Source organism: Schistocerca serialis, chromosome 2 (genome assembly GCF_023864345.2).
Source record: "Schistocerca serialis cubense isolate TAMUIC-IGC-003099 chromosome 2, iqSchSeri2.2, whole genome shotgun sequence".
Lineage (NCBI taxonomy): Eukaryota > Metazoa > Arthropoda > Insecta > Orthoptera > Acrididae > Schistocerca > Schistocerca serialis.
Genome location: NC_064639.1, coordinates 411,374,557 through 411,386,649, shown reverse-complemented (window position 1 = coordinate 411,386,649; position 12,093 = coordinate 411,374,557). Strand labels below are relative to the sequence as shown.

The following is a 12,093-nucleotide window of genomic DNA, read 5'->3' as shown; positions in this document are numbered from 1 at the left end:
TTGGTGCTCCCATCCCACCTGGCTTGTTGCATTCTGGCCTGAGCTCTCAGAGTTAGTCTTCTGTGCATGAGGTGTGCTTGCTCGTGTGTGTGAATGGTGTGTGTGTCTCTTTTGCTGATGAAGGTTGTGTCCGAAAGCTTTGTGTGAGTGTCTTTTAATTGTTCCTGTCTGCAACTTAATGTGTCATCTTTATGGTAAGTAGCAGTCTGTCTTTTCCTACATTGTTGATATTCCTACCTGAAGTTTCCGTTGTTTGTATTAAGTATGTTCCATCGATTTTTAATTGATTCTCAGCACAGAATTTACTCTGGGTTCTTTGCCATATTGAAGTATTACTCATTATAGTTTGTTTTGTATGAGAAATGATTATTTTCAGATTACTAGCACTATTATTCTTTAAGTTGTGAACACCTGCATCTTGAAATAATAGTCAAACAAACCATATAGTTTTATCAAAAAACAAAGATGATGTGACTTACCGAACGAAAGCGCTGGCAGGTCAAAAGCCACACAAACATACACACAAAATTCAAGCTTTTGCAACAAACTGTTGCCTCATCAGGAAAGAGGGAAGGAGAGGGAAAGACGAAAGGATGTGGGTTTTAAGGGAGAGGGTAAGGAGTCATTCCAATCCCGGGAGCGGAAAGACTTACCTTAGGGGGAAAAAAGGACGGGTACACACTCGCGCGCACACACACACACACACACACACACACACACACACACACACACACACACACATATCCATCCACACATATACAGACACAAGCAGACATATAGTTTGCATTAACAAGGACTTCTTCACCGCTGCAGCTCCATACTGGGATCTGTGAACTATGATATATCTTCTACCTTCTACTAAATAATAAAAAGCACTTTCTCTGAAGTACAGTAATATTGCTCCTTCTGTTACAAAAAGGCAGTAATTAAAGCTGGGAAACTGCAGCATGGAATACTGCCAAGTCAGCAGGTACTGCAGAGCCTAGTAAAGCTGCTATCTTTGTCTCACTTTGAAGACGTGTGTGATCCATCCATACTAGTTTACATGTACAAACGATAACAAAACTAGGAAACAATATTTTGAACTTCGCCAGCACATTTGTCAATTAGGTTTATGTTGGGTAACTAATCACTTTACCAAAATGATACGTTACTCCACAAGATAAATCATTAACCAATCACAGTTTTTCCTCAGATGCTACCTCCTGCTTCTGCAACCTCTTTTGTTAGGTGCAGGGAACACATTTGCCCTGTGTTACATCGAAGTCTGTGGTCATATGAGCAAACTCTTTGCAAAGAGGGAACCCTGTATCGTTACCTAGGCACAGAAAGACCAGTTACACATGCGGTAGTGAAGTAATATAAAAAATCTGGAATGATTTTGTGTCATTTTTGCCTCATTCATATGTGAGTAAAGTACATCTACATCAGTTTCTAGAGTTGTTATTGGGAAATGTTTTACTTTTGAGTAAATAATTCAAAATTATATTTTTTATTCGTCTTTCAAGTGATTTATTAGTCTTGGGGGGGGGGGGGGGGAGTATTCTCTTGCATCATAGTCGGACAACTCAACTTGAGAATGAATCAACTTATTTTATTTGTTATATTTTATTTTCATTCTTGTTATTTTGATATTAAGTAGTTATGATTCATCAAAATAAAGTAATCTATCACACTTAATTTGGAACTTTTCCTGAAAAGTATGATCACTTGATAGTTTTCCTTTGGTGCTTCCTAGGTCGTTTTAAAATAGAAACATAATCAGAGTTTTAATTGCATTGATAATTCTTTTAATTTTGTTTGAGCTTTGATCAAAAAACTAGTAATGCAAATCCATCAGCATATCTTCCACATGCCAGTCATTCCATTGCTAAAAATGTTGTCACAAAATGGCAGCCAGCATCACTTAATGGTAATAACATATTAAACATATTCACAGACATGTAAATGCTATGAAGTCATTGGCATAATAACCTGTATTCCCTTCTTGTAGAAGTTAATTTTTTGATTTACTTTGACCCTGCTGTAATGTAGGAGTGACTGCATGAAGGGAACCATAAACCGAAACATCAACATTATGCCATCATTACTGAGTATTATGGTTTTTTTTTTTTATATTTCATACATGTCACTCTTTGCATATGGTAAAGGATGGAGTCTCTTGGCTTCAGAAGGAAAATGAACTGATTGTCACAATTATGCCAACAGAAATTGGGAAGTGTGGACTGTCTATGAACAGGAAATGGCAGACCTTTGTGGATGTAAATAGGAGAAAAATGATCTTAACCAGCATGTATTTCATTTAATATGGGGTCTGCGATTTCAGGATTCGGCATTTTTTACATTTTATTACCTAAATGTGTGGCCATGTGCACCTCTTGATGCCACAATAATCGAGGTAACCTAAGGGAGGAACATATTGTGCACTTTCTCTCTGTGAATCATGTGAACTTTATTCTGTGTATGTTCATATTTTAACTCTTTTTGTATTGTATTCTTGGAGGAGGAATTTGGGAATCATCCCAGTATTTACGTAAATGAGTAAGGGAAACTGTCTAAAAACAACTCTCGGGCTGTCTGTGTACCAGCTTGTGGTCATTAATCTGCTGCCAGATTCGATCCAGGACTGGCTCACCTCTCTGTCTTACAAACTAGTGCACTGCATACTGTACTACAGGAGCAGGTTGATCTTAACCCGTTGTCGTCTAGGTTGAATCTTACGACATTGACCCAGCTGAAACCTCCTGGCAGATTAAAACTGTGTGCCGGACCGAGACTCGAACTCGGGACCTTTGCCTTTCGCGGGCAAGTGCTCTACCGACTGAGCTACCCAAGCACGACTCACTCCCCATCCTCACAGCTTTACTTCTGCCAGTACCTCGTCTCCTACCTTCCAAACTTTACAGAAGCTCTCCTGCGAACCCTGCAGAAATGGTAGGAGACGAGGTACTGGCAGAAGTAAAGCTGCGAGGACGGGGCGTGAGTCATGCTTGGGTAGCTCAGTCGGTAGAGCACTTGCCCGCGAAAGGCAAAGGTCCCGATTTCGAGTCTCGGTCCGGCACGCAGTTTTAATCTGCCAGGAAGTTTCATATCAGCACACACTCCGCTGCAGAGTGAAAATCTCATTCTGGAAACATCCCCCAGGCTGTGGCTAAGCCATGTCTCCGCAATATCCTTTCTTTCAGGAGTGCTAGTTCCGCAGGGTTCGCAGGAGAGCTTCTGCAAAGTTTGGAAGGTAGGAGACGAGGTACTGGCAGAAGTAAAGCTGTGAGGACGGGGCGTGAGTCGTGCTTGGGTAGCTCAGTCGGTAGAGCACTTGCCTGCGAAAGGCAAAGGTCCCGAGTTCGGGTCTCGGTCCGCCACGCAGTTTTAATCTGCCAGGAAGTTTCATATCAGCACACACTCCGCTGCAGAGTGAAAATCTCATTCTGGAAACATCCCCCAGGCTGTGGATAAGCCATGTCTCTGCAATATCCTTTCTTTCAGGAGAGCTTCTGTAAAGTTTGGAAGGCAGGAGACAAGGTACTGACAGAAGTAAAGCTGTGAGTACGGGGCGTGAGTCGTGCTTGGGTAGCTCAGTCGGTAGAGCACTTGCCCGTGAAAGGCAAAGGTCCCGAGTTCGAGTCTCGGTCCGGCACATAGTTTTAATCTGCCAGCAAGTTTCGTATCAACGCACACTCTGTTGCAGAGTGAAAATCTCATTGACCCAGCTGTTTGGAGATGATATTGTGCTGAATGGAAATATTAGACACAATGTACAGAAAAGCGAAGTAAGTGGATTGAGACTCTTGGAAGCACAAGGACTCAATGATAATACAGCCATGAAAGAATATCTGGGATGTGAGATCTAAGGAGATGGAACAAGTATCACTTATGAAGAAATTCTTAATCAAATGAAATTCTTCAGTTTAGGATGAAGTGGCTACTCTGAAGAAGTAGTAAAGCTCGGGCAGTTTGGAGAGATGTCAATATTGAAAAATTTATGAACATGTGCTCTAATTATGTATGACCCATGGTGTGGAAGACTGGGCAGTGAAGAATAATGATGAGAAAGAGTGACATGTGACTGAGATGAGAATATTAAACTTTTTGATGGGAGTTACTCTGACCAAGAGGGAAAAAATGAAGATTGTCAACACCATAGATAGGGTGAAAGAGAAATGTTAAATATGTTGGCATGTATGAAGGTGGAGCAGTGATTACCTGCTGAAAAGAGTTTGGTTGAGGTATTGGGTTGATGGTTGGGGGGGGGGGGGGCAAATATAACCCAGCAAAAGTCACCAAATCATGTGAGGTCTCAAAATAAGACAAAGATTGCCCTTAACTGGATAGCCTAGAAACACTACGGCTGTGTTGTCAACCCCATAAGGAACTGGCATGGAAGTGAAAACTCAATCTTTTGCTATTCAAATGGATTCTAAGAGCTTCTGTAACAGTACACCCACTACAATACCCAAATGATCTGTGTTTTTTAAATAATGTGACAGTGTAGCCATTGATCTAGGTGTTATAATCAGTTCTGGCAGACTAGAGTCAGCTAATAAAATGAGATGACTGTGTAAGTTGATTCTCAAAATTTTGAAGAAACATTGTATATTAAGTTCCATCCAACTTTAGGTATAACACCATTAATAATGTAATACACAGAGAAAATTATAAACTAAAGCAATATGTTCAACATTTTTGGAAGAAGCAAATTTTGCAGTTCTCATCCAAACTTCTCAGTTTTTGTCATTATCAAATTTTAAGGTAAATGGACCAGTTTATTAACATATTTGCAACTATCTGCTATTAGATAGTAAAGCTTCATTTGCAAAATTTGGTGTTGCAGTACACAATGCCTTTCCTTCTTGAAGGATTTGTGGAACAGAGCTGCCAATTGTATGCTCAGTAAAATAAAACTTAAGAACAGTTTTCGTGAGATCATTCCTTCTAAGGGATAATTCTCCCGTTTCGAAATAAGTAGCATTCCTAGTGCATAGCGAGCTAAGGACACAACAATATTTTCTATATGCTGCTTCAAACGAACTTCTAATTGATATTTTTATTTTTGAATAAGTTGTTAAGTGTACTTATGTAAGAGTTGCATATTCTATATCCATGTGATATGTATGCCATATTGATTTTGGTTATAATGGAAGAAGGAACCACCTGATTAACTGTAATTATTTTATCTGTGCACTTTTTTGCTTTTGGCATCTTAGTTCTGAAGTACCAGAATTTGAAAGATATCAGAAATATGATACATTTGGTAATCTCTGTGATCAAACAGTAAAACACAGTAGCAGCCACAATGCTGCTATTAACTATTTTGTATGAAAATGGGCAGTGTTTAAGTTCTTGATCTACTGTAGTCATCACATCATTAGTCTAAGTGGATACTATTTCAGCTTCTGTTACATGAAGATATACTGAAATACCACTTTCCTTTCAGTCAGCGTTTGACACAAATCATAAACCACATAACATTTTTCTTGTTAATAGTGCTACAAGAGAGAGTTGGTCCTTCTTACTCATCAGAGGCCCATTGTGTATAGAAGACACATAAAATTTTCTCAATTTGCAGTGTGAATGTTATGGATGAACAGAAAGGTCAAAGAAAGAGATCACAAGAAGTTGCACACAGATGGGGATAGTAATACAGTGATTGCTCTTAGAGGTGGATAAAGGACGGAACTGGTAACTGTGCAAGCAGGATGGTTAGGATAGAAAGGAAGCAGCAAGGAAAGGAGGGGGGCCACCATACATCATTACCTTTAATGTGTACACACATTTTCTGTGAATGAGGCATATTTAAAGTTAATTTAAGATTTTCTGTGAACGTGCTGCTTTAAAAAAATAGTGTTCTAAAAAAACTTTGTTTCTTTTTCAGTGTTGGATGAGGTGCTGTTTGATGAAGAGGACTTTGGTCTGGATGATGGAAGTTACCAGTGTGAATGAAGGCAGATGATAAAAGAAGACAGGGACACTATTTATGAAATTGCTTTTTTCAATGTATTACATTGCAAATGGAATAATGTGCAATAATGTATTATAATTTCAACTATTTCGTTAGCTGAAGATGTTTTCAATCCATCCAAAATCGTGTCCAATTTTGCTCAATGTCATGCAATTATTTGTGCAATGTATAATACTTGGTTGAACCATTTCGCTGCATAGTTTTTTTTATTCCACTGGACTGTTTTGAAACCGCGTGCATGTTATAATGTGAAAAGTAGGACATTCCCCACCCTACACCCTCTATGTTCAGTCAAGCTGAACGATTGTCTGTGATTTTGCTTCCATTAATGCTGATACTTGTCTGAAAATTTAGCTGTTTTTGAATTCAGTGTTTGTGTAGAATGGTCTCTAGGTAAGTTGTACTATTGAGTAAAGCCGTCTTTACTCTTATTATGTACATTGTGTATTGAATTAGGCTATTTATAAAGACTGTATGGAAATGATTGCCATTAGGTTTTTGTTGTTTTCAGATGTGCTAACAAATGAATATTCATATTTTCTATAACAAAAGACATATGTTTGTGAACATACCTGGGAACAACAAGAAACAATTTTTTTTTAGTGCAATCGTAGAAATATATCCATAAGTCTTAAGTACTGACAAGTTTTGGATTGTAAGCTCTGACAGGTCATGGGCTCTACCCAACTGCACCAGTTTGTGCTTGTAATTGCTTACATCACATTTTGCTTTTATGTGTTATTAACTTTGATCACTGATAGAAATATGTATCATGCAAACCTGCACAGCTGACTGCAAAGTACAAACTGGAGCAGGTATTCTTTAGCAGTATTATTTATATGTACAAGCATAGATGTATGCTCCATACACCATATCATTCTGTTAATGACTGTAAAAAGTAAAAATTGCTTTGTATGTAAATTTTCACTACTTGAAATGTAGTGAGCATTGCTTACATTATACACTTCAGTGTGTAACAGTATTTTTGAATTGTGCGCAATAGACATGATATAGTCAGTGTTTTCCTTTTTTCATAACTGTGACACTTCAACAAATGTTTTTATAAAAATATGAAACTTTATCACAGTCTACTATACAATCTGAAAAATTGTAACATTAAGTTAAAAATATTATCAAGTATTTTCTGATACTTGCCTACAGAAAACTTTTAGATTAATCCTCTGTTTACATCGAACTTCACAGGCTTCCATTTATTATACTAAATTGGAGAATCCTTTAAACATTATTTAAAATTTAATTTTATAAACAATTTAAAGCTTTTGTATGCAAATATATTTACATGTGAAACTATAGTCTTGTGTCATAAATGAAATTCATAATTCTATAAATGTGATTTTGGTTATGAATAGTTTCTGAAGCTGATAATTTCATAAATAAGCTTTTATACCCCTCAGACAGTATCTTCGAAAATGATCTTCTATACACAATGTAAGTAACCGATATTTATACTCACAAGCAGTTTAGTGATGAATATTCTTTTCCTAAGCAAGAACAAAATCTTTGTGGTTAATTGTACCTGCAGATGTTGCATCATAGTTTGTACGCAGGTACTTCAGTTTTCTAGAGGTGAGAAGAGGTAGCCTTCTGCACACGTTCTGTACTTCTCCCATAAGGCCTAGCCAAATAGAATGTGGCCTGTGGTCTTGAGCCACAGTGACTAGATCACATTGCTGAAATGCTTATTATTACATCATGCCTGTCATGCAGAAAGCGCCTTTGATGCGGCAGTCATTGGCTTGGCACCCTGCCAGTGCCAAGTTGTCTCAGAATACACATTCACCACTACAGCTGTCTGCACCTGCTGGCGGATTTGACTGCTATGTTCTCTAACACTACGACAATTGCACTGTACGTGCAAGCTGTTAATGAAGTTTTGACCATTTTTACAGGGTGACAGTTGACACAGCAACAGCAGTTGCTGCGGATCAGCCACTCTTGCCCATGTGGTATCCCTTGCTGCTGGATGCCACGGACATCCACCGCAGTGCCAGGCCACGCTCTGTCTGATCAAGCCTTCTTAATGCCACAAGTACCCTTCACCTGAGCTGCACTATCAGGCTGCATTCTATCTGGCCAAGCCTTTAATGCTACACATGCAACTTCTGGGGACAAATTTGGATCATTTGCAGTCCATCCAGTGATTTTTTTTTTCTACAGTTTTGTTTAAACATATGCAGATACAGGCACGAGTTGCAGTTTCAAAATGATATGGACAAATTTTTGTTGTGAAAGGTATGCGACCGTTTTCTCTCTTTTGTTTAGTCACGGAACTTTTAGTATAGGTATAGTTTTGCTGTCCACTGAAGAACAATAATAAAATTAATGTCTGCAAAACGTTCTCAGTGATATGTGAATGCAGCATACGGACTCGAGTTTAAAGGGCACCATATTACAATACAAAAGTACCAAAACTGTGCATACTGAAATTTAAAATTATGATTTCATCATGGTGGCTTAGATTGCACCTGATACAATAAATTAAAAATCATGATATAATACAGTCTTTCATTAATTCTCCAAGGTGTTTGAGCACTTTGTAAAAGTATGTAAAACTGAGTATATTCGGGACATGCACACAGAAACGTGCCCACCCCTCTCTCTCCCACCCCACACACACACAAATTAATAAAAAGAAAATAACAGGTGAAGGAATTCTAAATAAGATCTCTTTTTAACTGCATTTTATTTTATGTATTAGTGTAATGAATGGAGGTACACATGACTGACTAGGAGACCAGACAGAAACAGATTTTTGTATTTTTTTTAGATGTATGGTATGTGAAGTTCAGAATGCAAATAACAAATTCGCAAAGCAGTTCAATGCAGCTCCCAACAATTTTCAAGAAAATCGACTTTTGAAGTTTTCTAACTTCTTTAATGTATGACAGTGAAGTTGCATTTTCAACGGGCAGTGTAGACCTATAGTAAGAGTGCTCACCTGTCACACAGATTGCCTGTGTTCAATTCCTGTCAGAATCAAATTTTTAAGAAAAGATGGATGTTCCAAACTATTTCCTTGACATGTAACAAACAAAGAGGGAAAAAATTAATTAACAATTTTTTTTAGTTTATACAACACTGATTAACAATCTTTTACTAAATATCGATAATTAAGAATTTATATATCCAATGAAAACTGGGTTTTTGATGCAGTGTGTAATTAGACAAGAAAACATACAGTTTACGTACAAATTAAATTAGATGTGTGTTAATTAGCATATATTTGATTAATTTTATATTTACCTGGCACAGGTGTTAGAATTGATTGGTTGGGGGCGGTGTGAAATGAAGAAATAATGACTGAAATGAGTGCTACCATTCTTCCCCACCTCCCCCAACTTTTATCAATTTTATACTTCATTGAAATGCTCATAGAACACCTTTGGTTAAAAGCTTGAATCAATGGGGAATCGAGCTGAGGCCCAATGACAAGCGAGCAGTCTACCACAGAGCCACAGTGCTTGTCAATAGATCTATCTTACAGTAATGCCAGTATGCAGATGGGTGTATGGAACTGAAGATGAAACACTAGGGCTTGGCCTGGTCCTATGGACCACCAAGGGAACACTAAGGATGCTGTTAGCAGGAATGTACAGCAGATGCAATGCCTGGAACCAAAGGGGGAGGAGCGTAGGTATAAATACTGGATCTGTTCCACATGATAAGCAGTGTCAGGTAGCACCAGATGAAGATACTGAGTCACACTGATGAAATATCATGCAGTAATGATGCTGATATCCAGCAGAATACCTGATTCCGCAAGATGTATTGTATTAAAGATGGTCAGGAAATTGATGGAAAGTCAGTTTTCTAGAGAATTTTTGAGAATTGCATGGAACTACCTTGGGATATTGATATTTGAGTTCTGAACTTAACATACCATAAATATAAAAAAATTACAAAAATCCAATTGCCAAGTGGCTTCCATGTAAGAAGAAAATGGGAATCTCTAATGGCTTGCAAACAAATTCTTGTGTACCTAAGTTCATATGTTCAGACCTAATAGTTAGCCTGACATTGGTCTAGAGTTCTTACTATTTATAATAAAAACTAGTATATTCTTACTAAACCAAATACTGGCATATTCCACACCCTTGAGAATCTTATCGCTGTAGGATTATGATATATAAACGAATTTAAGATGTCAGAATACCTAGAGATAACCATTCCAGCAGGGCAGGCAACATCAAAAAGTTACACAAATACACTACTGGCCATTAAAATTGCTACACCAAGAAGAAATGCAGATGATAAATGGGTATTCATTGGACAAATATATTATACTAGAACTGACATGTGCTTACATTTTCACGCAATTTGGGTGCATAGATGCTGAGAAATCAGTACCCAGAACAACCACATCTGGCTGTAATAACAGCCTTGATACACCTGGGCATTGAGTCAGACAGAGCTTGGATGGCGTGTACAGGTACAGCTGCCCATGCAGCTTCAACACAATACCACAGTTCATCAAGAGTAGTGACAGGCGTATTGTGACGAGCCAGTTGCTCGGCCACCATTGACCAGACGTTTTCAACTGGTGAGAGATCTGGAGAATGTGCTGGCCAGGGCAGCAGTCGAACATTTTCTGTATCCAGAAAGGCCTGTACAGGACCTCCAACCTGCGGTCGTGCATTATCCTGCTGAAATGTAGGGTTTTGCAGGGATCGAATGAAGGGTAGAGCCACGGGTCGTAACGCATCTGAAATGTAACGTCCACTGTTCAAAGTGCCGTCAATGTGAACAAGAGGTGACCAAGACGTGTAACCAGTGGCACCCCATACCATCATGCCAGGTGATACGCCAGTATGGCGATGATGAATACATGCTTCCAATATGCATTCCCCGCGATGTCGCCAAACATGGATGCGACCATCATGATGCTGTAAACAGAACCTGGATTCATCCCAAAACATGACGTTTTGCCATTCGTGCACCCAGGTTCGTCGTTGAGTACACCATCGCAGGCGCTCCTGTCTGTGATGCAGCGTCGAGGGTAACCGCAGCCATGATCTCTGAGCTGACAGTCCATGCTACTGCAAACGTCGTCAAACTGTTCGTGCAGATGGTTGCTGTCTTGCAAACGTCCCCATCTGTTGACTCAGGGATCGAGACTTGGCTGCACGATCCATTACAGCCCTGCGGGTAACATGCCTGTCATCTCGACTGCTAGTGATACGAGGCCGTTGGGATCCAGCATGGCATTCCATATTACCCTCCTGAACCCACCGATTCCATATTCTGCTAACAGTCATTGGATCTCGACCAATGCGAGCAGCAGTGTCGCGATATGATAAACTGCAATCGCGATAGGCTACAATCCGACCTTTATCAAGGTCGGAAACGTGATGGTACACATTTTTCCTCCTTACACGAGGCATCACAACAATGTTTCACGAGGCAACGCCGGTCAACTGCTGTTTGTGTATGAGAAATCGGTTGGAAACTTTCCTCATGTCAGCACGTTGTAGGTGTCGCCACCGGCGCCAACCTTGTGTGAATGCTCTGGAAAGCTAATTATTTGCATATCACAGCATCTTCTTCCTGTCGGTTAAATTTCACATCTGTAGCATGTCATCTTTGTGATGTAGCAATTTTAATGGCCAGTAGTGTAGTAGCTTTGAAAACAAAGGCTGGCTTCATCTTGTAAAAGAACTGGAAAAACATTCAGTGATTACAGGCGAAGTTGCACAAACCCTGGATCCACATACCATGTGTGGATGGATATGTGCGTGTGTGCGAGTGTATACCTGTCCTTTTTTCCCCCTAAGGTAAGTCTTTCCGCTCCCGGGATTGGAATGACTCCTTACCCTCTCCTTTAAAACCCACTTCCTTTCGTCTTCCCCTCTCCTTCCCTCTTTCCTGATGAGGCAACAGTGTGTTGCGAAAGCTTGAATTTTGTGTGTATGTTTGTGTTTGTTTGTGTGTCTATCGACCTGCCAGCACTTTTGTTCGGTAAGTCACCTCATCTTTGTTTTTATATATATATATATATATATATATATATACTGTGAGAAAACATCATATGAGATTGTCACTGCATTTGCTTAGTTGTGACCAATGACAAATGTGCAAATGAATCTCTCATCAATGTTTGGATGGAAAAAAAAAAA

At 39.1% G+C, this 12,093-nt stretch overlaps 1 protein-coding gene across 1 annotated transcript in view; it reads left to right on the top strand.

Annotated features, from left to right (window-relative positions):
- LOC126457248 (uncharacterized) overlaps positions 1-7,272 on the top strand; it is a 106,319-nt gene extending 99,047 nt beyond the window's left edge. Inside the window, exon 14 of the mRNA XM_050093400.1 lies at positions 5,873-7,272. Coding sequence (XP_049949357.1) covers positions 5,873-5,940 — 68 coding nt within the window. The 3' untranslated portion in view covers positions 5,941-7,272. The remainder of the gene's footprint in view (positions 1-5,872) is intronic.
- Positions 7,273-12,093: the final 4,821 nt, after the last annotated feature.